This window comes from Diaphorina citri, unplaced genomic scaffold (genome assembly GCF_000475195.1).
Source record: "Diaphorina citri unplaced genomic scaffold, Diaci psyllid genome assembly version 1.1 scaffold201, whole genome shotgun sequence".
In the NCBI taxonomy this organism is placed as follows: Eukaryota; Metazoa; Arthropoda; class Insecta; order Hemiptera; family Psyllidae; genus Diaphorina; species Diaphorina citri.
In genome coordinates, this window is record NW_007377638.1 from 181,440 (window position 1) to 206,192 (window position 24,753).

General features: G+C 39.6%; 3 protein-coding genes and 1 long non-coding RNA gene across 5 annotated transcripts in view; 3 read left to right on the plus strand and 1 right to left on the minus strand.

Moving 5' to 3' along the window:
• Positions 1 to 5,222, minus strand: part of LOC108251969 — an 11,313-nt gene extending 6,091 nt beyond the window's left edge. Inside the window, exons 1-7 of one of the 2 annotated variants that reach the window (XM_026821092.1) lie at positions 5,116 to 5,179; positions 4,286 to 5,070; positions 3,624 to 4,161; positions 3,085 to 3,482; positions 1,664 to 2,000; positions 1,132 to 1,458; positions 290 to 810 (exon numbers count right to left, since the gene is read on the minus strand). In XM_026821092.1, the coding sequence (XP_026676893.1) occupies positions 290 to 810; positions 1,132 to 1,458; positions 1,664 to 2,000; positions 3,085 to 3,482; positions 3,624 to 4,161; positions 4,286 to 4,849 (2,685 nt within the window). In that variant the 5' untranslated portion in view covers positions 4,850 to 5,070; positions 5,116 to 5,179. Of the gene's footprint in view, positions 1 to 289; positions 811 to 1,131; positions 1,459 to 1,663; positions 2,001 to 3,084; positions 3,582 to 3,623; positions 4,162 to 4,285 lie in introns of both variants that reach the window. The other variant, XM_026821091.1, reaches the window with a different exon arrangement.
• Positions 1 to 18,299, plus strand: part of LOC103505891 (GRB2-associated-binding protein 1) — a 36,345-nt gene extending 18,046 nt beyond the window's left edge. Inside the window, exons 2-6 of the mRNA XM_026821103.1 lie at positions 6,803 to 6,931; positions 7,328 to 7,601; positions 16,993 to 17,049; positions 17,448 to 17,595; positions 18,182 to 18,299. Coding sequence (XP_026676904.1) covers positions 6,803 to 6,931; positions 7,328 to 7,601; positions 16,993 to 17,049; positions 17,448 to 17,595; positions 18,182 to 18,299 — 726 coding nt within the window. The remainder of the gene's footprint in view (positions 1 to 6,802; positions 6,932 to 7,327; positions 7,602 to 16,992; positions 17,050 to 17,447; positions 17,596 to 18,181) is intronic.
• A 94-nt stretch (positions 18,300 to 18,393) lies between these two features.
• The window catches only part of LOC103505896, a 46,701-nt gene continuing 40,341 nt past the window's right edge, over positions 18,394 to 24,753 (plus strand). The window contains exons 1-9 of the mRNA XM_026821104.1: positions 18,394 to 18,698; positions 19,113 to 19,132; positions 20,091 to 20,165; positions 20,525 to 20,941; positions 21,441 to 21,672; positions 22,186 to 22,422; positions 22,971 to 23,052; positions 23,612 to 23,743; positions 24,502 to 24,586. Of these exons, the coding sequence (XP_026676905.1) occupies positions 18,514 to 18,698; positions 19,113 to 19,132; positions 20,091 to 20,165; positions 20,525 to 20,941; positions 21,441 to 21,672; positions 22,186 to 22,422; positions 22,971 to 23,052; positions 23,612 to 23,743; positions 24,502 to 24,586 (1,465 nt within the window). The 5' untranslated portion in view covers positions 18,394 to 18,513. The remainder of the gene's footprint in view (positions 18,699 to 19,112; positions 19,133 to 20,090; positions 20,166 to 20,524; positions 20,942 to 21,440; positions 21,673 to 22,185; positions 22,423 to 22,970; positions 23,053 to 23,611; positions 23,744 to 24,501; positions 24,587 to 24,753) is intronic.
• LOC103505877 lies at positions 22,998 to 24,528 on the plus strand. The gene is made up of 3 exons (XR_541195.2): positions 22,998 to 23,052; positions 23,612 to 23,743; positions 24,502 to 24,528. It is a non-coding gene; the product is annotated as an uncharacterized LOC103505877 (long non-coding RNA).

The following is a 24,753-nucleotide window of genomic DNA, read 5'->3' on the forward strand; positions in this document are numbered from 1 at the left end:
ACAGTTGATCATTGACATACATATGAAAGTTCTTTTTACAGGTGACCTAATGATACAGACCCCAGAAAGTCGCTGGCTTGTGAATGTCCTTTCAGTCTTTTCACACATTACTTTATCTGGGAGTCATAAGTTATATAAAATCCAGAAAATGTATTTCGAGCTCAGGTACTCGAGGACGGAATTCGGATGTTCAATTTCAGATTAGGGAACAATTTAAGGGTAGATATTTGATAGGTTTTATTGAGGTTGACACTTGGTTTTTCAGCATCTTACTCTAAAAGAAACTCACCTTGTAATCAGTACCTTTTAAATTGGTCTCTTCATTGTTGATTGTTTTGATAAGGTTGCTGTTCAAAGTTAACTGTTGTAACTTATCCAGAGCTCTTGACAAATGTCTTTTGACTCGCTTCTTCGTACTCGTATACTTGTTTGTATCCTCCACGCTGTCAGACATAACCATGTTAGGATTCTCTTTCTGAACATTCTTCTTAACTTCAGCCAAGTCTTTTAAAAATGCCCTTTCTTCTTCAGATATCCCAGGCTCTGGATCTTGTTCAGGCATATTGAGTGCTTTTTGCAGTATGTCCTCTGTGGTTATCTCATTTTTTTTCTCCTGCATGTCTCCAAATGCACTGTCATAGAATGTGAATGATGGTTCTGTTGGTCTTTCAGCTGCCTCATTCAAATCATCCCATTCTTTGTTCGGCGTCCAATCAAGAAATTTCTTTCTGTGGCCAAAGACTACGTCATATTCTTCGTCGAATTTTTCTGGATCGAGTATTTTTGTCAAGTGTGGTGGAATGGGGGTACCTGGAGAAAAATCCAAGGGACAAACATCAGTTGATAATAATATTATGTAGTTATCCAACAAAACAAGTTATCTTATGAACCTATGGTATATTGAAGACTCGGTAACTTTGTGAAGCAGGCAGGTGAAGCTCCATATCAACTACAAAGGGAAAATGGTAACCATAATATGTACTTATGTAGGTATATCTGGGTATTTGACCTATGGATGTCAGTAGTTTCAACATACGGTTACGGCATTGTTAGTGCTACTCTGTCCAAGTGGATCTTAACACAAATAGTATATTCAATATTCCTAGAAATAATAATGAACAACCAACTCACCATCTTCTATTGCAAATAGGGGATGAGGTGTTATGACATCGATATCGCGATGGCCGAGAGTAAACTCTTGATCGTACCATTGGAAAAAATCATCATGATTAACAGTTTTCGTGCTCAATGGTGGTGATGTCTCACAATTTCGGTAAACGTTCTGCGCTTTTCCAAAAGTGTAGTGTTTCTTGAAATGGTCTTTGAACATGAAGTTGTAGAAATCATCGTACATATCTGCTTGCGCAGCTTTAGTGAGATGAGGAGGGAGTGGTGTGTCATTTGGAGCGTTTCTATACAATGAAGCGACAGTAATATTATCCAAGCTGGTGAATTTGTCTGAAAATAATTTTAAATACATTCCTTACTAGGGTGTCTATTTTAAACTATGTACATACCTATATCTGATATGATTTACTCTTATGAGTGACCTTATTTCAAAAGTGACCTTATTACCCCTAAACTTACCAGGAAAAATGACGTCATACAATTCACAATATTTGTCAGCATTGATGGTTTTTCTTAAACTTACCCCTAAACTTACCAGGAAAAATGACGTCATACAATTCACAATATTTGTCAGCATTGATGGTTTTTCTTAAACTTTCGTTCAAGGGAGGACTATCGGTTGCATAGAGGGGTAAACCATACTTGGCATCGATCTCATCCCAGGACATGTTTCTGAAATCTACATCCACCGCGTTTTTCATTCTGTCATCTCTCATCTCTTTGTATTTGAATTTTCTCTTCAGAGTTGTTCCTTCCCAGTTTGGTCCTAGATCATCCAAGATAGTATTATTCCATGAAAATGTTTGTCCACCATCTCTATCTATCGATCCCAGGTCATCAAATATATCTCCTTTACTAGAGATACTCGATTCCTTCCATAATATGTACTTATGTAGGTATATCTGGGTATTTGACCTATGGATGTCAGTAGTTTCAACATACGGTTACGGCATTGTTAGTGCTACTCTGTCCAAGTGGATCTTAACACAAATAGTATATTCAATATTCCTAGAAATAATAATGAACAACCAACTCACCATCTTCTATTGCAAATAGGGGATGAGGTGTTATGACATCGATATCGCGATGGCCGAGAGTAAACTCTTGATCGTACCATTGGAAAAAATCATCATGATTAACAGTTTTCGTGCTCAATGGTGGTGATGTCTCACAATTTCGGTAAACGTTCTGCGCTTTTCCAAAAGTGTAGTGTTTCTTGAAATGGTCTTTGAACATGAAGTTGTAGAAATCATCGTACATATCTGCTTGCGCAGCTTTAGTGAGATGAGGAGGGAGTGGTGTGTCATTTGGAGCGTTTCTATACAATGAAGCGACAGTAATATTATCCAAGCTGGTGAATTTGTCTGAAAATAATTTTAAATACATTCCTTACTAGGGTGTCTATTTTAAACTATGTACATACCTATATCTGATATGATTTACTCTTATGAGTGACCTTATTTCAAAAGTGACCTTATTACCCCTAAACTTACCAGGAAAAATGACGTCATACAATTCACAATATTTGTCAGCATTGATGGTTTTTCTTAAACTTTCGTTCAAGGGAGGACTATCGGTTGCATAGAGGGGTAAACCATACTTGGCATCGATCTCATCCCAGGACATGTTTCTGAAATCTACATCCACCGCGTTTTTCATTCTGTCATCTCTCATCTCTTTGTATTTGAATTTTCTCTTCAGAGTTGTTCCTTCCCAGTTTGGTCCTAGATCATCCAAGATAGTATTATTCCATGAAAATGTTTGTCCACCATCTCTATCTATCGATCCCAGGTCATCAAATATATCTCCTTTACTAGAGATACTCGATTCCTTCGTTGTCATATTGACATTGTTTTCTCTCGTTGGCTCCTCACTTGTTTCTTGTTCGTCACTGTTTTCTCTTTCAGTTCCATTACGTTTATATTTTTCCTCAATATATTTCTCCACTTCCGATTCCTTCGTTGTCATATTGACATTGTTTTCTCTCATTGGCTCCTCACTTGTTTCTTGTTCGTCACTGTTTTCTCTTTCAGTTCCATTACGTTTATATTTTTCCTCAATATATTTCTCCACTTCTCTATTAAATGCTTCATATTCTGCATACATATCAGTTTTCCTTTTTTTCGTATGCTCTGCTATACCACTTTTACCCTTTTTGTTTTCTGTAGCTAGTTTATGTCCACTTTGCATTTCATATGTTTTACCATTTTTATTATGTCGTTTATCTTTAATTGTAATTTGTTTATTTAGTTCTCTGTTCAGAGTATTTCTTTGTGTAGAACATTCCTTAAGTTTTTCGTTTTTGGCGTTTTTTTCACGTCCTGCTCCTGTGATTCCAATATCTTTTGTTGAAAATTTCTTTAACTTTTCTTGCCCTTTTATAAATTCACTTACATCTTTATTGAACTGTTCATATTCTGCAAACATTTGTTTCTCGTCAAATTCTATTTCATCTTTTTCAAGTGCTCCTGTGATTCCAATATCTTTTGTTGAAAATTTCTTTAACTTTTCTTGTCCTTTTATAAATTCACTTACATCTTTATTGAACTGTTCATATTCTGCAAACATTTGTTTCTCGTCAAATTCTATTTCATCTTTTTCAACACTCGTTCTTTGTCGGTCCTGTGTGATTTTATCTCGTTTTATTTTCTCTGTATTTTTTGTTGTACTTCTCTCTGTCGAACAGTGTTTTCCATTTTTGATGTTTTCTTTACGTTTTTCTTCTTTGATTACAATACCTTCTGTTCGGCACTTCTTTAACTGTTCTTGTTCTCTTATAAATTCGCTGACATCTTTGTTGAACTGCTCATATTCTGCAATTAATTGTTTCTCTTGAGTTTCTTGTTCATTGTTGTCAACATGTCTCTTATGTCGTTCTTCTTTGATTATTACACCTTCTGTTGAACTTTTCTGCTTGGCTTCGTTCCTCACAAATTCGCTTACATCTCTGTGAAACTGCTCATATTCTTCAAACAGTCGTCTCTCTCCAGTTTCCATGTTATCATTGTTGATATTTCTTTTTTGTCGTCTGATGTGTCTTGTCTTCGTTCCTCACAAATTCGCTTACATCTTTGTGAAACTGCTCATATTCTTCAAACAGTCGTCTCTCTCCAGTTTCCATGTTATCATTGTTGATATTTCTTTTTTGTCGTCTGATGTGTTTCCGTAAATAATCTACTTGCAGCCACTCATTGTATAGTTGTTTGAGTATAGTTTTGTTACGATTGCCTGCAAGTTCTTTTTGTTGCGCCAAGTATAGCTTTTCTTGTTTCTTTTCGTCAAGAGCATAGTCCATTGTCTCCTTTGACCAATTGTATGGGTTTGGCCCTAATATATCGTTAAAAGATATGAAGGTATGACTGTACCCTGGTGGTAATGTTGGATAAGTAGGGTATTTACTGCTCTGAGTAACTTTCTCACTAAACTTTGCATAGTTGGATTGCCTCATGTCTTCTTTGTAATTTGTGGGGGAAAAGTATTTAAATTTCCTCATGTGTGGTGGAGTTATCAATTTCCTAGCTTGTATAAATGTTTGTTGTTTTTCCAACCATTCTCGTTCAAAGGAAGCTCTCCAATCCCAATCAGGGGGTTTCGGTGTCCAACTAGAGTTGTACACAGCGGTCATGATCCGCTGAAAATCTTCATATAGTCTTTGTTTACCTGTACCTTGCACATAGATGTTGGCTACAAGTGCAATACATAGAGCAATGAGTTGACACATGCTTCACTATAATGCATTTTGTTCATGTGACATGTTACAATTTTTTTCCTATAAAGTAATGCACTTGGGATATTGAACACAGTGACTTGTTTTTATGATGCTCAGTAAATGCTATTTTTCTGTGCATGTGTTTGTTAGACTTTTAAAGTTCTTTCGGATTTTGTTCACACCTAGTTCTGAAATTTCGCTTTATAGCATACCTATTACCTACAATATTTGTACTATTTTTAAATTCAGTGTATCTCAATGAACCGATTTAAAATCACCTCTTATGTAAACAAAATCAAATATCACCATCAACACACGGCTAAACCAATATGTAAACACAAACTTTCACTCACTGTTTAACGCAATTTAATGTTGAGCCCATGGTATTCTCAATACAAATAAATAAACGCGCACCTCGTCCTATTCTTCTGTTAACCCCTAATGTACCCCGGATATCCAATTTAAAGTTCTATATCTAAATTGGAGAAGCAAGCCTTGTATAAACAGTTCACTCACTGTTTAACGCAATTTAATGTTGAGCCCATGGTATTCTCAATACAAATAAATAAACGCGCACCTCTTCCTATTCTTCTGTTAACCCCTAATGTACCCCGGATATCCAATTTAAAGTTCTATATCTAAATTGGAGAAGCAAGCCTTGTATAAACAACATAAAGAGGCGCCAATCTATTTCAAATGGATATTTTATAAAATATTTGTATTGATTTAATGTTGTTTTATCAAAGATGTTTTAAAAATACATTACACTCAGGTTTAATCTATCTTTTCTGTCAGCTAACTCAAAACATTCAGAGTTCACTCAAGAGAACGCACAGTGTTCAAATGACTATGTAAATTATTGATATGATATTCCGAGTTGGGTTAACCATAGAGGTCAGTACAAAACACTCGTCCAATTGAAAAGAGAATAGAAATGTGCGATGTTGACTTTGATAACGTGAGACTGGAAAGTCACGTTTATTGGTCTTTCATCACGCGCCCTGTCTTTCACTGGTGTATATTCTCACCTTCACAGCGTGTGGGGGCCCCCCGGCTTATAGGGGCCCTGCGAGGAAACATTCAGGGGCCCTTAATGCTTATAATTTGGAGATCCCCGTCAATCTATTGATTCAGAAGGCCCCCAGACAAAATCTGGAGGGGGGCGAAAAAGTACCTACACATATACACCACTGCTGTCAAAGTCTAGACAAGAGAAAAATTGGGAAGAAAAAAAAAATAATAAATCTATACGAAAAATTTTATGACTTGATCTGGACTCGAACCATCAACCTCCAGATACAAAGTCCACCGTGCTAACCACCGAGGTTGGTGATATTTATTAAAATGTAGGTACCTTATTATTACCGTCGCGTCGCATCGGCTAAGACTTAAAGTCCCACAAGAGGTTGTACGTGTAAAAAAAAAGGAAAAAAAAAAGTCCAGCTTACTCTAAGTTTCTCTTTTTTCTGTTATTTCTCTAATAAGTTTCTCTTTTCTCTGTTATTTCTCTAATAAGTTTAACTTTTCTCTGTTACAGCGATGGCGGAAACGTTGGTTTGTGCTGAAGAAAAAAATTAAATCTCTACGAAAAATTTTATGAGTTGATCTGGACTCGAACCGTCAACCTCCCGATACAAAGTCCACCGTGCTAACCACCGAGGTTGGTGATATTTATTAAAATGTAGGTACCTTATTATTACCGTCGCGTCGCATCGGCTAAGACTTAAAGTCCCACAAGAGGTTGTACGTGTAAAAAAAAAGGAAAAAAAAAAGTCCAGCTTACTCTAAGTTTCTCTTTTTTCTGTTATTTCTCTAATAAGTTTCTCTTTTCTCTGTTATTTCTCTAATAAGTTTATCTTTTCTCTGTTATTTCTCTAATAAGTTTCTCTTTTCTATGTTATTTGTCTAATAAGGTTATCTTTTCTCTGTTATTTCTCTAATAAGTTTAACTTTTCTCTGTTACAGCGATGGCGGAAACGTTGGTTTGTGCTGAGACATGCGGGCGAAATCCCTGGCCAATATCTCCTCTGTTATTACACGGATAGGAACTGTAGGAAACTCAAAGGTCAAATCGATCTAGATCAATGTGAACAGGTAAGTCCTCCATCGAGACAGACTAACTGCAGACAACATTGCTTTAAGTAAAAGTAATCTATTGCCAGCCTAGTTAGCTTGTTTGGTAGAGCGTCTGCCTTGCAAGCGCCAGGTCGCGGGTTTGATTCCCGCCCAGAGCGGATTTTATCCTGAACGGATAATGTCCGTTTTCAGAACAGCTGACTTTCTCCTATTCTATCTTCCTTCTCTCTTAGATTTCGAGACGATAAGATCTAAGCAGTTACAGTTTTCTCTATCAAACCTCTTAAAAAAAATCATGTTTTATGCTTGTCATATTTGAGCACAAAATACAAAATTTCAAGTTTCTAGCTTTTTAGAATGGCTAATGGTCAAGTTCCTTGACATTTGACAATAACAACATGTTTTATTTTTCAGGTGGACGCTGGGCTTCGGTTTGAGAATCGCAAGCAAAAGTACCAGCACATGTTCGATCTGAAAACGCCCAAGCGGACCTACTACCTGGCTGCCGACAGCGAGGATGATATGAACCGCTGGGTGGATGCCATCTGTCATATCTGCGGCCTGAAGACGTTTCCACCGCCTGGGGAGGCGTCGGTGGTAGTGGAGGAATATTTTGATACCGGGGCCGGGGGCATGGGTCGCGGTCTAGGGGACTCGCCCCCCATATCACCCACCAGCACCGTGTCAGGTAAGTTGAGAGGTCGAGTGGATTGGAACACATCACATGCCTTCAGGCACACTCCATTTGTCAAGGCCGTCAAGGGTCTACCTTGCCCCTTGGGATAACTTTTTTTTTTTATGAAGTTTCCATTTATTAGTTATTCGGTACAAATCTCTCAATTAAATAATTATTCAACAAATGGTATACCCATCCGTAAAAGCCGGAGCTTGTGCCACGGATAGGGATGGTCGAGTGGATTGGAACACATGGCATGCCTTCAGGCACACTATGTGTCAAGGGTCTAGTTTTACCTTGCCCCTGGGATCAATTTAATTTGAAAAAATCATTAACTGATGAAAATTTGCAATGAAAATACTTGTTTTCTCTCAATGGGTTTAACTTCACAGTATACCTATCTGCCTTTACTGACGGGGATTCAACCCACCATTTGGCGACAAGTTTCACGCATTCTGAGTTAGGCCGGATAATTTTCGTTCTCGGAACGGCTGGCTTTCCCCTATCCTCTCTTCTTTCTCTCTCCGATTTCAAGGCGATAAGGCCTTAGCAGTTACAGTTCCCTCTATCAAACCTCTTCAAAAAAAAAAAAAAAAACATCATTTGTCTGTTTTATTCACCAGGTCCGTACATCCCTATCTCCGAGTGTATCTCGGGCAAACCAATACCCAGCCTGGTGTCAAGAAGTATGAAGCACAAGGTAAGTTACAAATTCATCAGTAACTGGTTTCTTCATATTAAATTGATCCCAAGGGCAAGGAAAACCTAGACCCTTGAAAAATATAGTGTGCCTGAAGGCCACACTGAGTAAGTGCCATCATTGCATTGAATTATCTATTTCTTAGGGTTGACCAAAACCATTACTATCCTAATTCCAGACCACTAGAACTACTGAATTAAGATAAGATGTTATTTAATAATATCAAACATTGTACATAATGGATCTCTCTAAAAGGCCACTGTCTAGTGCTCGCTTAGGAATAATAATGTTATGGCGTCCAGTGTAATCTTGAGCTGTGTCTACACCTAGCCGACGACCGTGAATCGTCGATCGATGTCGACTGAAACCGTACACTGCCTCGACAACATAGATTCACCTCGTCGATTATGTGTTAACACAGCTTTATTGTGTCGTGACCCATGGTCATCCTTACTCCATACAATTGCTAATCAAGTTCTTATTGTTTTGTCCACAGTGGAGAGTCCTACACTCAAACTCGCTTCTCCCCCAGCCGGTGGTAGTTTCGCGCGGCGCAAACAGAGAGCTGCCCCTAGCCCCGTACCACCCCACAGTCTAGCCCCCTCCCACGTACCACCCCATAGTATAGCCCCATCCCTATCGCATGGGCTAGCACCACCCCATTCCTACGGTCACATTGGCTCTCAACCACGGAGACACTCGACCAGTGACGATGATGTGCGAATAATGTACAGCGAAGATCAGGTAAATGATATGGTACAATAGTATCATTTAGGGGTCAAGTAATGGGTATTACCTTGTATAGGCTCCCTATACGTAAAGGTAATAGAAAGTAAAAAAGACCATTCCTGATGACTTAATACGAAAGTACTCTATGTTACTGTTTCAGGTTTACATTTGTAACAACACCAAGTTCCATACCGTGGGATATTCCCGGCAGAGAGCCGCCTTCGACAAGATCCAATACCTAGACCTTGACTTTCTCGATACCTCAGCCGCCCCTGCCCCAGCCAACACCACCTCGCCTTCCAAACTACTGACCGAAGGTTCGAGGATGTCCATGCAAGACTCACGGAATGATCTGATAGGTACTACGTACAAGACGATCGACTTTCTCAAGACGGAAGCTTTCAATCGAACGCGACAACAGAGGCAGGTTGAACTGGTGGAGTTACAGAGCAAACAAACTGCCCAGCCAACTCTATGAACTGATTAGAATGGAAAAATTGAAACAAGAATTGTTTTATGCTTGCATCAGCCAGGAAATTTTGAGGTTTTTCCCCCAACAAGTGAAAAAAATCACTTATTTGAACTCAGGGGACCTTAAAATGGATATTGCCACCCATTCCCCGATTTTGAAAAAATAGTCCGATTGCAATACTTTGTCATTACCTTTTATAGGTTTCCTTTACATGTTTGTAAAAGAAAGTAATTATTTATGACGCTCTCCATTGTCCCAATGCGAAGTTGGGGAAGAATCAATGACTGTAATAAATTAGTTCCTTATTTTTACAGCTCAACAACCACATAGTATGATTATATTATTCCACTCGAACAAAGATTTTTCGTATTTTTACCATACAATAAAATTTAGTTGCAAAAATATTACAGTCTTCAATGGATTCTCAAATAAATTATAATGGATTGTGGTACCTACCTATTTAAGTCGTAAAGTAAATAGTTCTGTATTGATATGTAATGCAATATGTAAATACTATAGTGAACAAAAAATTTGATTTGTACTATTTATGTTTTAAGTGCCTTGATATAGTCTGTGAATGTTTTTTAGTTTTATACAATTTTTGAACAAGGAAATTGATGCTTTGACAAGTTTTCTTAAATTAATTTACTGGAATTTTCTTCCATCTTCTTTACACTTACAGAATCATTTCCTAACTTCTTCCAGGGCGGCACAGATGGCGAGTCTGTGTTCACGGAGAAACCAAATTTTCGTATTCTACTTACTAAATTCCTCTTCTCTCCCCCTTTGTTCAAAGCTTTCGTCCGGGTAACTTGGATTTGCGCCGGATTTCCGCCGACGGTGGCTTCCGGTCTGGCGGAGGCCCCGAGTTAACACCGCCCCTAGCCAGTCCGGGCGGCACAGATGGCGAGTCTGTGTTCACGGATGATGAGAGTGTGGTGTCGTCTACGCTGGGAATGCCGCCAAATAAGCCGCAGGTCAACTGGGAGACGTTCCCGCGGCCCTCGGACAGTTCACTTGAAGGTGAGGGAATGACCTGGCTTTGGTGTTAAATTGTTCGTAAATTTATTTGTGTTAAAGCAGAGCCTTTCTTTTTGTGGATATCACAGAATCTCTTTACACTGGTAATGCCGCCACTGATTGCTACTCGATTAAAGTTGCTGCTCAATTGTCCTCACGAGGCTGAGTGCACCCCGAAATCCAAGCACAGAGCCGAAAAAACTTCGATCCCTCCGGGAATCGAACCCGGGACCTCCTGCGTACAAGCCTAGTGTGATACCCACTCGGCCACGGAGGTTGCTGTAAATTTTTAAGTTGAAGTCCCGTTGAAAAAAAAAAAAATCTCGTTAGACAAACTGGCTTCTTTATTTCACACACACAGATAACACAAACCTCTCCTTTATTTCCTTCAGGTGATCTCTCCAAGCCCCCCACATCCACCGTGAGCGCCAAGCGATTCACCCGTACCGGCCCCGGGGTCACCGACCTTCCCCCCTCCGATCCCACCCATCCCCTCCTTGCCCCACCCCGCCCCCCCAAACCCAACCATCTCGTCACCACCCCCACCCACACGTGTACCACCCCGGGTAGTGCCCCGTGCGACGCGTGTGTGGGGGGAACTTTGTCTTGCCCAGTGTCCGGGGGGGTTTTATCGCCAGATGGGTTGTCACCGCAGAGTGATAGTGAAGGGGGTAAGACCACTGGTGGGGGTATGGAAGATGCCCAGGACCTAACTCGATCTCAACCGACTGCAGGTGAGTGGACCTTCCACCCTATTAACTAGGAATTTTTAATGTGTTAAGCATACTTAAAGAGCCAAAATAATAGCTGGTTAAGAGCCAGAATAACTGTTGCAATCATGAGAGCAGCAAGCATGTGTATCCAATCCAGCATGTGTAGGGGCACGGTTGGTCCAGTGGTAACGCGCTTGCTTGCCATGCAGAAGGTCCCGGGTTCGAATCCCACCATCGACAAAAATTTGTACAATAATGAATATTCTTTTATTTAACACCAAACACACTACAAAAGAAATACCCAATAAGTGGACTGTATTAATATTAATAATATAATTACAAAACACAAGTTTTACGCCCAAGTGGCGGACTACTGAGACAAATATTAATAACTTGAAATAAATGTTCTTCCTTTGAATCCCGAATAAGTAAGTACTTATTAATTAACCCGGACTCAGTCTAAACCCGATATCTCTTGGACAAAATATTATTACACAAAATATCAATGGGAGTAGTTCCCAGAAAGTAACAAATAGAACCCGCGATCTCTATATAAAGTTATTTCCCGGAGATCTCAAATAGTAATTATTCACACAAAGTCTCGAAAAGCAGTTATTCCCAAAAGGTCACGATTCGTAGTAGTTAGTTTTAGATAACACAGTGCAGGGATAAAGAAGATTCTCATTACCACCCCCAACCCCTTATTATTGAGAGTGGTGGTACCAATAACCTATCACTTCTTACTCCCTGCCCCTGTCCCTTTTACCTTGGGGATCTGACGGTTCCCCTTTGAGCCATCAACAACAGTTGATCATTGACATACATATGAAAGTTCTTTTTGCAGGTGACCTAATGATACAGACCCCAGAAAGTCGCTGGCTTGTGAATGTCCTTTCAGTCTTTTCACACATTACTTTATCTGGGAGTCATAAGTTATATAAAATCCAGAAAATGTATTTCGAGCTCAGGTACTCGAGGACGGAATTCGGATGTTCAATTTCAGATTAGGGAACAATTTAAGGGTAGATATTTGATAGGTTTTATTGAGGTTGACACTTGGTTTTTCAGCATCTTACTCTAAAAGAAACTCACCTTGTAATCAGTACCTTTTAAATTGGTCTCTTCATTGTTGATTGTTTTGATAAGGTTGCTGTTCAAAGTTAACTGTTGTAACTTATCCAGAGCTCTTGACAAATGTCTTTTGACTCGCTTCTTCGTACTCATTTTTCAGCATCTTACTCTAAAAGAAACTCACCTTGTAATCAGTACCTTTTAAATTGGTCTCTTCATTGTTGAATGTTTTGATAAGGTTGCTGTTCAAAGTTAACTGTTGTAACTTATCCAGAGCTCTTGACAAATGTCTTTTGACTCGCTTCTTCGTACTCGTATACTTGTTTGTATCCTCCACGCTGTCAGACATAACCATGTTAGGATTCTCTTTCTGAACATTCTTCTTAACTTCAGCCAAGTCTTTTAAAAATGCCCTTTCTTCTTCAGATATCCCAGGCTCTGGATCTTGTTCAGGCATATTGAGTGCTTTTTGCAGTATGTCCTCTGTGGTTATCTCATTTTTTTTCTCCTGCATGTCTCCAAATGCACTGTCATAGAATGTGAATGATGGCTCTGTTGGTCTTTCAGCTGCCTCATTCAAATCATCCCATTCTTTGTTCGGCGTCCAATCAAGAAATTTCTTTCTGTGGCCAAAGACTACGTCATATTCTTCGTCGAATTTTTCTGGATCGAGTATTTTTGTCAAGTGTGGTGGAATGGGGGTACCTGGAGAAAAATCCAAGGGACAAACATCAGTTGATAATAATATTATGTAGTTATCCAACAAAACAAGTTATCTTATGAACCTATGGTATATTGAAGACTCGGTAACTTTGTGAAGCAGGCAGGTGAAGCTCCATATCAACTACAAAGGGAAAATGGTAACTATAATATGTACTTATGTAGGTATATCTGGGTATTTGACCTATGAATGTCAGTAGATTCAACATACGGTTACGGCATTGTTACATTGTTAGTGCTGCTCTGTCCAAGTGGATCTTTACACAAATAGTATATTCAATATTCCTAGAAATAATAATAAACAACCAACTCACCATCTTCTATTGCAAATAGGGGATGAGGTGTTATGACATCGATATCGCGATGGCCGAGAGTAAACTCTTGATCGGATGTACAGCGAAGATCAGGTAAATGATATGGTACAATAGTATCATTTAGGGGTCAAGTAATGGGTATTACCTTGTATAGGCTCCCTATACGTAAAGGTAATAGAAAGTAAAAAAGACCATTCCTGATGACTTAATACGAAAGTACTCTATGTTACTGTTTCAGGTTTACATTTGTAAAATGTACAGCGAAGATCAGGTAAATGATATGGTACAATAGTATCATATAGGGTTCAAGTAATGGGTATTACCTTGTATAGGCTCCCTATTCGTAAAGGTAATAGAAAGTAAAAAAGACCATTCCTGATGACTTAATACGAAAGTACTCTATGTTACTGTTTCAGGTTTACATTTGTAACAACACCAAGTTCCATACCGTGGGATATTCCCGGCAGAGAGCCGCCTTCGACAAGATCCAATACCTAGACCTTGACTTTCTCGATACCTCAGCCGCCCCTGCCCCAGCCAACACCACCTCGCCTTCCAAACTACTGACCGAAGGTTCGAGGATGTCCATGCAAGACTCACGGAATGATCTGATAGGTACTACGTACAAGACGATCGACTTTCTCAAGACGGAAGCTTTCAATCGAACGCGACAACAGAGGCAGGTTGAACTGGTGGAGTTACAGAGCAAACAAACTGCCCAGCCAACTCTATGAACTGATTAGAATGGAAAAATTGAAACAAGAATTGTTTTATGCTTGCATCAGCCAGGAAATTTTGAGGTTTTTCCCCCAACAAGTGAAAAAAATCACTTATTTGAACTCAGGGGACCTTAAAATGGATATTGCCACCCATTCCCCGATTTTGAAAAAATAGTCCGATTGCAATAAGCCCAGCCAACTCTATGAACTGATTAGACTGGAAACATTGAAACAAGAATTGTTTTATGCTTGCATCAGCCAGGAAATTTTGAGGTTTTTCCCCCAACAAGTGAAAAAAAATCACTTATTTGAACTCAGGGGACCTTAAAATGGATATTGCCACCCATTCCCCGATTTTGAAAAAATAGTCCGATTGCAATACTTTGTCATTACCTTTTATAGGTTTCCTTTACATGTTTGTAAAAGAAAGTAATTATTTATGACGCTCTCCATTGTCCCAATGCGAAGTTGGGGAAGAATCAATGACTGTAATAAATTAGTTCCTTATTTTTACAGCTCAACAACCACATAGTATGATTATATTATTCGACACTCTCCATTGTCCACATGCGAAGTTGGGGAAGAATCAATGACTGTAATAAATTAGTTCCTTATTTTTACAGCTCAACAACCACATAGTATGATTATATTATTCCACTCGAACAAAGATTTTTCGTATTTTTACCATACAATAAAATTTAGTTGCAAAAATATTACAGTCTTCAATGGATTCTCAAATAAATTATAATGGATTGTGGTACCTACCTATTTAAGTCGTAAAGTAAATAGTTCTGTATTGATATGTAATGCAATATGTAAATACTATAGTGAACAAAAAATTTGATTTGTACTATTTATGTTTTAAGTGCCTTGATATAGTCTGTGAATGTTTTTTAGTTTTATACAATTTTTGAACAAGGAAATTGATGCTTTGACAAGTTTTCTTAAATTAATTTACTGGAATTTTCTTCCATCTTCTTTACACTTACAGAATCATTTCCTAACTTCTTCCAACTATTCTACTTCTGTATACTTATCATTATCACTTGTCTTCAATGGATTCTCAAATAAATTATAATGGATTGTGGTACCTACCTATTTAAGTCCTAAAGTAAATAGTTCTGTATTGATATGTAATGCAATATGTAAATACTATAGTGAACAAATAATTTGATTTGTACTATTTATGTTTTAAGTGCCTTGATATAGTCTGTGAATGTTTTTTTTTTTTTAGTTTTATACAATTTTTGAACAAGGAAATTGATGCTTTGACGAGTTTTCTTAAATTAATTTTCTTGAATTTTCTTCCATCTTCTTTACACTTACAGAATCATTTCCTAACTTCTTCCAACTATTCTACTTCTGTATACTTATCATTATCACTTTATAAAACTTTTCTACTTCCTTTTTTAGCCAATTTCTCTACATCACACAGTATTCTACTTCTACGTTTATACCGCTACATTATGTAACATTATCCATGTATTTGCCACTTTTATATTATTCCTTGCTCACTTACATCAATTTACCAAGCCCTTTTTTTACATTTTTGGTGATTCTTATTCAAGTATTTTTTTCTATTGTGTTTCAAAATGTACGTACGTGGGTATATTTTTTGGGGAGTTCAATCTTTTGTGCTTTTCTTACCTACCTACTTCATTTTATCACCAACCAATACCGAATATGAATTTTTATATAGATGGATATTTTTATATTTAACTATTTTTTACCTCTTTGTTGTACATGTATTCTTTCATTTGATCAACTGAACGTAAATACTAAGGGAACATTGATCAAGATCTATGTTTTAGAACTTTGTTAGCAGATTACCTATGATGGTCCCTTTCACAATATCTCATTTTTATTATTTTTATATCCATGTTATTACTGAACAAAAGTGCCTTTGTATTTTTTTTATTTTTTTTTTTTGAAATTTTATTTTTATTCAAATACATTTATTATTATATTATACAGATATTTAACTTTTTGTGTTTATTTAAAGGCATGGGTCGCGGTCTAGGGGACTCGCCCCCCATATCACCCACCAGCACCGTGTCAGGTAAGCTGAGAGGTCGAGTGGATTGGAACACATCACATGCCTTCAGGCACACTCCATTTGTCAAGGCCGTTAAGGGTCAACCTTGCTTCGTGGGATCACTTTTTTTAAATGAAATTTCCATTTATTAGTTATTCGGTACAAATCTCTCAATTAAATAAATATTCAACAAATGGTATACCCATCCGTAAAAGCCGGAGCTTGTTTCTTTCTACTTCTACGTTTATACCGCTACATTATCCATGTATTTGCCACTTTTATATTATTCCTTGCTCACTTACATCAATTTACCAAGCCCTTTTTTTTACATTTTTGGTGATTCTTATTCAAGTATTTTTTCTATTGTGTTTCAAAATGTACGTACGTGGGTATATTTTTGGGGGAGTTCAATCTTTTGTGCTTTTCTTACCTACCTACTTCATTTTATCACCAACCAATACCGAATATGAATTTTTATATAGATGGATGTGCCACGCATAGGGATGGTCGAGTGGATTAGAACACATCACATGTCTTCAAGCACACTATATGTGTCAAGGGTCTAGTTTTACCTTGCTCCTGGGATCAATTTAATTTGAAGAAATCATTTACTGATGAAAATTTGCAATGAAAATACTTGTTTTCTCTCAATGGGTTTAACTTCACAGTATAGGTACCTAACTGCCTTTACTGACGGGGATTTAACCCACCATTTGGCGACAAGTTTCACGCAGTCTGAGTTAGGCCGGATAATTTTCGTTCTCGGAACGGCTGGCTTTCCCCTATCCTCTCTTCCTTCTCTCTCCGATTTCAAGGCGATAAGGCCTTAGCAGTTACAGTTCCCTCTATCAAACCTCTTTTTTTTAAACTTGCCATATTTAATACCTCATTTGTCTGTTTTATTCACCAGGTCCGTACATCCCTATCTCCGAGTGTATCTCGGGCAAACCCCTATCCAGCCCTGATGGTCTGAGTGATTTCCTTGCCTTACAACACGGACTGAGCCTGCGCGGTGCCGCTACTCGCTTCCAGTACGGGAGTCCCGGGTTCGAACCTCCGGGTGGACAAGATACTTTCGACCCCCCTCGCCAACTCCGACACCAAACATCTTCCGGGTAAGTTTCCGTCGGGGGTCTCAACTTTTTTGACGGCACGCGGCGCCCCATTTCAAACAATATTCAAGTTGAAACAATCCCTGGTCTAAAGACTGAAGAGTTTTGATTTTAATTGCGTAAAGCATACATCAATGTTTAAATGTGAGCAACCTCCGTGGCCGAGTGGATATCACACTAGGCTTGTACGCAAGAGGTCCCGGGTTCGATTCCCGGTGGGGTTGGCTCTGTTTTTTTTTTTTTTGCTCTGATGGTCTGAGCGATTTCCTTGCCTTACAACACGGACTGAGCCTGCGCGGTGCCGCTACTCGCTTCCAGTACGGGAGTCCCGGGTTTGAACCTCCGGGTGGACAAGATACTTTCGACCCCCCTCGCCAACTCCGACACCAAACGTCTTCCGGGTAAGTTTCGGTCGGGGGTCTCAACTTTTTTGACGGCACGCGGCGCCCCATTTCAAACAATATTCAAGTTGAAACAATCCCTGGTATAAAGACTGAAGAATTTTGATTTTAATTGCGTAAAGCATACATCGATGTTTAAATGTGAGCAACCTCCGTGGCCGAGTGGATATCACACTAGGCTTACACGCAAGAGGTCCCGGATTCGATTCCCGGTGGGGTTGGCTCTGTTTTTTTTTTTTTTGCTCTGTGCTTGGAGTTCGGGGTGCACTTAGCCTAGTCTGCTGGGTTAAAGAGACTTTTTAGTCTCATTCGAGCAGGATAAACAAGGTATATTCTATTTACTGAATTCCTCTTTCTCTCCCCCCCTCCCCCCTACCCCCTCTGTTCAGACAATCCAGGTTTGGTCCGGGTAACTTGGACCTGCGCCAAATTTCCGCCGACGGTGGGTTCCGGTCTGGTGGCGGCCCCAAGTTAACACCGCCCCTAGCCAGCCCGGGCGGCACAGATGGCGAGTCTGTGTTCACGGAGAAACCAAATTTTCGTATTCTACTTACTAAATTCCTCTTCTCTCCCCCTTTGTTCAAAGCTTTCGTCCGGGTAACTTGGATTTGCGCCGGATTTCCGCCGACGGTGGCTTCCGGTCTGGCGGAGGCCCCGAGTTAACACCCCCCCAAACACTCGCTAGGGAGCAGCACAGTTTGTAAGAAAAAAAATGTAAACAAAAATCAGCTGTTTCAACTTTCTTCAGAGTTCAGAAATCAGAATCAGAACTTTTTGTGCTTTTGCCTTTAAAATTTTGAATAGAAAATTAATTTATTAATGAATTTTTAATTAATTATTTTCTAATGAATTTGCTGATTTGAAGTCGTTTGGTGGTCTTGGTCCTCGGCTTTTGTTTGTAGCCATGATTTTACAAGGATGGGGTCCATTGCTTCTGTTTTGCAATGGAACTGCAATCACTGCTCTTTAATAAACCCGATAGAGCAGAAGGTTTGCCTGAGATGTGGTCAAGTGAAAAGTGTTCCCAAAAATGATGAAAAGCTCGCGTTCGGTGCACGTCGTTCGACCAAAGTGGACCACAATGCCCATGTGATAGCCAAAAAGTAAGTAGCTGTTTGAAGTTTCATGTTCTTCTATTCTGTAGTCCTGTAGTGCATCAAGAGTAATTGAACTTGATCTGAGCATAAGATAGTACAGGCCTATCACTGTTTTAAATAAGTCCATGTAAAACTTCCTTTGATGTTCACATACTAGCAGACTTGGATAAGTTTTTTGAGGTATGATAGAGAAACCTGTAACAGCAGAGCTCCCATCATCCTGAAATCTAAGTGGGGAGGACAGGATAGGAAAAACCAGCTGTTTAGACTTTTGAGATCAAAACCTCATCTGTTTAGGATAGTTTACCCAGAGTGGCAATCTAACCTACAAACCTAGCACTTATGAGGCAGGTTCACTATCTTCCAAGCTAGGGTGATTCATGAAACAGGTTTATTTCTGGTGTTTTCATGTTGACCCAGCACCTATGTACATGGGGAGGGTAGTGTCTGTTATCAGCTGATCACCAGGCTAATAAGGGACTCACACTCACTATTTGATGGACATGCTACAACACAGACCATAGGAGTCTAATATTCCTAATATAGCAGTTGTTTCATTAGGGGGGGTTGGGGGGGAGGGCAGGGGAACTTTTTGAAATTTTCAGGAATGAGTCTCACCTCACTATATCCGGGGGGGCTCGCTCCCGATTTATTTCGGAAGCGAGTCTCCTCGGATACGAAGATGAAGTGTCCTGGTGGGGATGAAGAGACGAGTCATAAGAGTGGTCCCCGTTCGATCAAAGAAGAGAAGAGGCTTTAGTTTGTTCGACTGAATTTTTAATAAATCTTAATTATTTGAAGTAGCATACTTAAATGCTTGTCACAAATATCGTTCCCCAGTTATTACACCTAGATAAATTTTATGTCTTGGACTCAAACCACCAACCTCCAGATCCGAAGTCCAACGCGTTAACCACTACACCACTGAGGTTGGTTCTCCCTATCAACTATAGGCTTTGTTTGGACTGCGGGAGAGGGAGTTTTCTGTCTCGTTCTGGCAGTCTAAACAGGGTATATTAAGAAGCGCGGTAGCGTTCCACCCCGTCAAGTCAAAAAAGTTTAACAGTTCTATTCTATGAAATCCACGAACTCTCTCTCTCTGTCTCATTCATTTAAGACAGGGTCCATCTTGTCCAAGGTATCATTTGTACACCTCATTCATTAGATGAAGTGTTTTGTCACCCTCTCAAAAGAAAGAGTTTTGCCACTCCAATGAAAGATACTGAGGCGAAAACTCCAAACACCCAATCTTTTCATCCTAGCCTTTTCCTACTTAATTAGGGTCGGCGTTTCTTGTCAGTCCTTTCCAGGCAGCCCTATTGTGTACCATATGCCCTATTCAAAATTTTCTCAATCAAGTCTTGATTCACAATAACCTTATGATGTTTATTATTTCAGAGTCAAAGAAGCCGCTATGTTATAACAACTCGGCCGGGGGCCCCTCCCCCTCCTCCCGACCAGGCAACGTGTCAGGTGAAATATTTCGCTACGACTTCGACACCCCCGGTTACCTATCAACTAGGAAATTTTAATGTGTTAAGCATACTTAAAGAGCCAGAATAATAGCTGGTTAAGAGCCAGAATAACTGTTGCAATCATGAGAGCAGCAAGCATGTGTATCCGGGGGGGCTCGCTCCCGATTAATTTCGGGAGCGAGTCTCCTCGGATACGAAGATGAAGTGTCCTGGTGGGGATGAAGAGACGAGTCATAAGAGTAGTCCCCGTTCGATCAAAGAAGAGAAGAGGCTTTAGTTTGTGTACCTCATCCCCTATTCAAAATTTTCTCAATCAAGTCTTGATTCACAACAACCTTATGATGTTTATTATTTCAGAGTCAAAGAAGCCGCTATGTTCTAACAACTCGGCCGGGGGCCCCTCCCCCTCCTCCCGACCAGGCAACGTGTCAGGTGAAATATTTCGCTACGACTTCGACACCCCCGGTGTGAATCCGCCCCTGACGTGCTCCTCTGCCTTTCCGCCCCTGGAATCTCCTCCTGTCTATTCCAATCTGCATTCCCCCTCGAACCTATCCACTCCGCCCCTAGTCAATAGAGAACTCAAGCCGGGCCGGAAACTGTCGGATTCAACGAATTCCAACGAGGCCTCGCCTGTCCTATTGAGTGCCGGCCCTGGGCCCTCGCCATTACAGGGCCCTGGGGGAGGTCCGCCTAATATAGATCGGAAGCTAAAGCCGGCCGTGGTGACCACGCCTGGTACCCAGCCTGGTGTCAAGAAATATGAAGCACAAGGTAAGTTACAAATTCATCAGTAACTAACTGGCTTCTTCAAATTAAATTGATCCCAAGGGCAAGGAAAACCTAGACCCTTGATAAATATAGTGTGCCTGAAGGCCACACTGAGTAAGTGCCATCATTGCATTGAATTATCTATTTCTTGGGATTGACCAAAACCATTACTATCCTAATTCCAGACCACAAGAACTACTGAATTAAGATAACATGATATTTAATAGTATCGAACATTGTACATAATGGATCTCTCTAAAAAGCCACTGTCTAGTGCTCGCTTAGGAATAATAATGTTATGGCGTCCAGTGTAATCTTGAGCTGTGTCTACACCTAGCCCACGACCTTAATCGTCGCTCGATGTCGACTGAAACCGTACACTGCCTCGACAACATAGATTCACCTCGTCGATTATGTGTTAACACAGCTTTATTGTGTCGTGACCCATGGTGATCCTTACTCCATACAATTGCTAATCAAGTTCTTATTGTTTTGTCCACAGTGGAGAGTCCTACACTCAAACTCGCTTCTCCCCCAGCCGGTGGTAGTTTCGCGCGGCGCAAACAGAGAGCTGCCCCTAGCCCCGTACCACCCCACAGTCTAGCCCCCTCCCACGTACCACCCCATAGTATAGCCCCATCCCTATCGCATGGGCTAGCACCACCCCATTCCTACGGTCACATTGGCTCTCAACCACGGAGACACTCGACCAGTGACGATGATGTGCGAATAATGTACAGCATTAGCTAGTACTTCACTGGAAACAAATCTGAACAATAACTCACAAGATACAAAGACAACTGATGATACAATGTTTACCTCTAATAACTTTCACAAGAGATCAAATAGAAATATTCTAGATCCCTGTAATAGTCATGGCGGGTCTAATGGATTGCTGAGAAGACAATCGTTCAATTCTTCACATAGTAATATTAGTTTACTGGACCAATATGGAAGTACAAGTAACATTCGAGATAGTACTGTTCTCCATAGTATAAAACCAAGGACCAGTAAAAGTGGAACTCTGGAGAATACAGACCCAGCCATTGCTGTGAATGAAAAGACTGCAAGTCCGCTCACTTACGAATCCTCAGTTCATTTTGCAAAGAATAGATACCGTCGCAGTATCTCGGACAGCATTTCCCAATCTCATTCTAGTGTTGTGTTCTCTAGCTGTGGTAGTTCTCTCACAACACCCACTGTATCCAATGCAAGTGCTAATGTAGCATTTCCCAATCTCATTCTAGTGTTGTGTTCTCTAGCTGTGGTAGTTCTCTCACAACACCCACTGTATCCAATGCAAGTGCTAATGTTCTATCGCCCATTTGTTCAAATAAGATCAAGCAAAGACATAGCATGATAGAACCTCTAGCTCAGAAGACAAGCAAGAGTTTTGATCTTCTGGAATCATCACCTTCTTGTTCTAATCAGAGATATAGCCTGTATGAAAATGTGGTCCGACCAGATGCTAATAGTTCTCAGAGGTGAGTTATTATTGAACGAACGTTTTAAGTTTTAATTTCTCCGATATGCCTACATATTATGTAGTCAATGCAATCACCTCCACCTCCTGAATCCGACCCTGTTAAAATTTACCAGGTCATTTGAAGACGTGTAAAGCCGCCTTAGTATTATCATATGATAACCAAAACATTATCAAAAAGCGGTTAGATTTGAAATTTCAAAAACGAGGTTTTCGGTTTCTTGAGAATTTTTGTGTTTTTGAACTTTTTGATTATTACATACAAATGAGATTATTATTTTCGAATTTTTGTTTTTTATGTTTTGCGGACTTTTGCGTGATTTTATACATATAACTTAAGACAGAGACTCTCAATCAGAGAAAACAGACGGTTACCCTCAATGAGTTAGAGAACATTTAGCTACTTATCTTAGAAAAAGTTTGGGGAATTATTGTATTTTGTTCCTCCCATAAAATCTTCTAACCAACTGTCTTCTACTTGTTTCGACTTTCTTTTCTCATCATTCTTTTTACCTACTCCAAAAATAAACTCTGGGTAGCAGCTCTCAGGAAATCTGACTCCACTGTGCTTTCGGCCTATTGGCTTCTTACTCTGGCTGTCCTTGCAGAACGGGAGGACCTAATCACTCAGGTAAGAAAGGGCGCTACTGATAAATCACGAAATCTAAAGTCCTGAGAAATTCACAATCTCTTTGAGCCTTTTCAAAACTATATGGCCTTGAAAAGCGGCCAAACCGTACCATTCTTGAAACCGACCCCAAGGACACTTTTGATGTACAATTGTACGTACACAATTTATCGAAGCTCTCTGGAAAGTTTGAGCGAGCTGAGGTGAAAGGTAAAGTCTTGAGAACCGCGCATTCCTTTTGATCTTTTCCGTTGTTTAACTGTAAGTAGGTTTTCTTTGTGGTCCTATTCCAACAGGAATAAAAGGGTATATTCTATAAATCTATAGTATATTATAATATTCTTACTTTACCTTACTGTCGGGTTCTAACAGGCCGCGAGGGCCCAGGACCTTCAAAAAACAGCTTTTTCCACTCCCCTCTGTCCTGTGCGATTTCCATCCAGTCTTGATTTATATCGGGGTTTCTTCTTTGGTTGTACCATCTTCTTACATGGTTTTAATATTGTAAGATGATATATTGACAATATTCTATAAATCTATAGTTCATTCTATTTTATTCTAGGTAATGATTACGCGTGATTACAACCCCCATGGTGTGTACCAAGTGAGGCTGTGTAAGGATGGGAAGTGGACTACTGTACTGGTGGATGATCTTCTACCTTGTGATAAGAGGGCTCATCTGGTGTATTCACAGGTAACTTCTCTCTTTCTTTCCTTCCTCTATTTCTTTATTTCTGTCTTTATTCCTTCCTCTCTTTATTTATTTCTGTCTTTATTTCTTTCTACTTCGATCCCGCCGGAAATCGAACCCGGGACCTTTGGAGTGCAAGCCAAGTGTGATACCCACTCGGCCACGGATGTTTCTTTTTCTTCCTCTATTTCTTTCTTTCTGTTTTTCTTTCTTTATTTAATTGTTTTTTTTTTTTTTTTTTTTTTTTTTTTTTTTTTCTTTTTTTATTTTGGTTGGGTAAGAAAAAAAATTAATATGAGTTGGTACGAGGGGAGTGAAGTAGAAGAAAGGATGAACAAATACAATGCCTAGCTGAACCACAAGATGTCCATTACTTGTTTGCATGCCCAGCAAAACTCACCAACCTGGACCCTTCTTCCCTATAGAACAGCCCTAAAGAAGCTGCAGTTTTCCTTTACCTTGTCACAGTTTGATGGACGTGAGCAACAACAAAAACAACAAGAAAGGATGGACAAAAATGTCAGCCTTATTTGAATTTTCAAATATCCCGATATTTGCGTGCCTGTTGCATCTAGAAAAAATTATTTTTGTTCTTTAAATTTTAGAATTTGAATTAAGGTCCGTTTGGATTACCTCTAATTTCATTGCGTTTCCCTTAGCTCATCTACACACGGAGCTACTGAAAAGAAACTGATTAGTAACCAATTAGTAAATCGAGCTACTAACTGGTTTACTTGTCTAACTTATCCTAAAATTTTCAGGCTAAACGGAAACAGTTGTGGGTGCCCTTCTGCACGTATGAAAATCAGCAGGGACAATCCCTATGCGAAATGTGCCAGAACTCAGGTGAGTTTAAAACTAACAAACAACTTTTACTTTTATAACAGTGAAACAACTGCTACATTAGACCCGTGTGGTCTGTGTCGTACCATGCCCATCCCGTCATAATATGTCTTTCATTCAGTCTCACTCTGGCAGTATACATCACTTCCACTTATCACCTTGCATTGTCT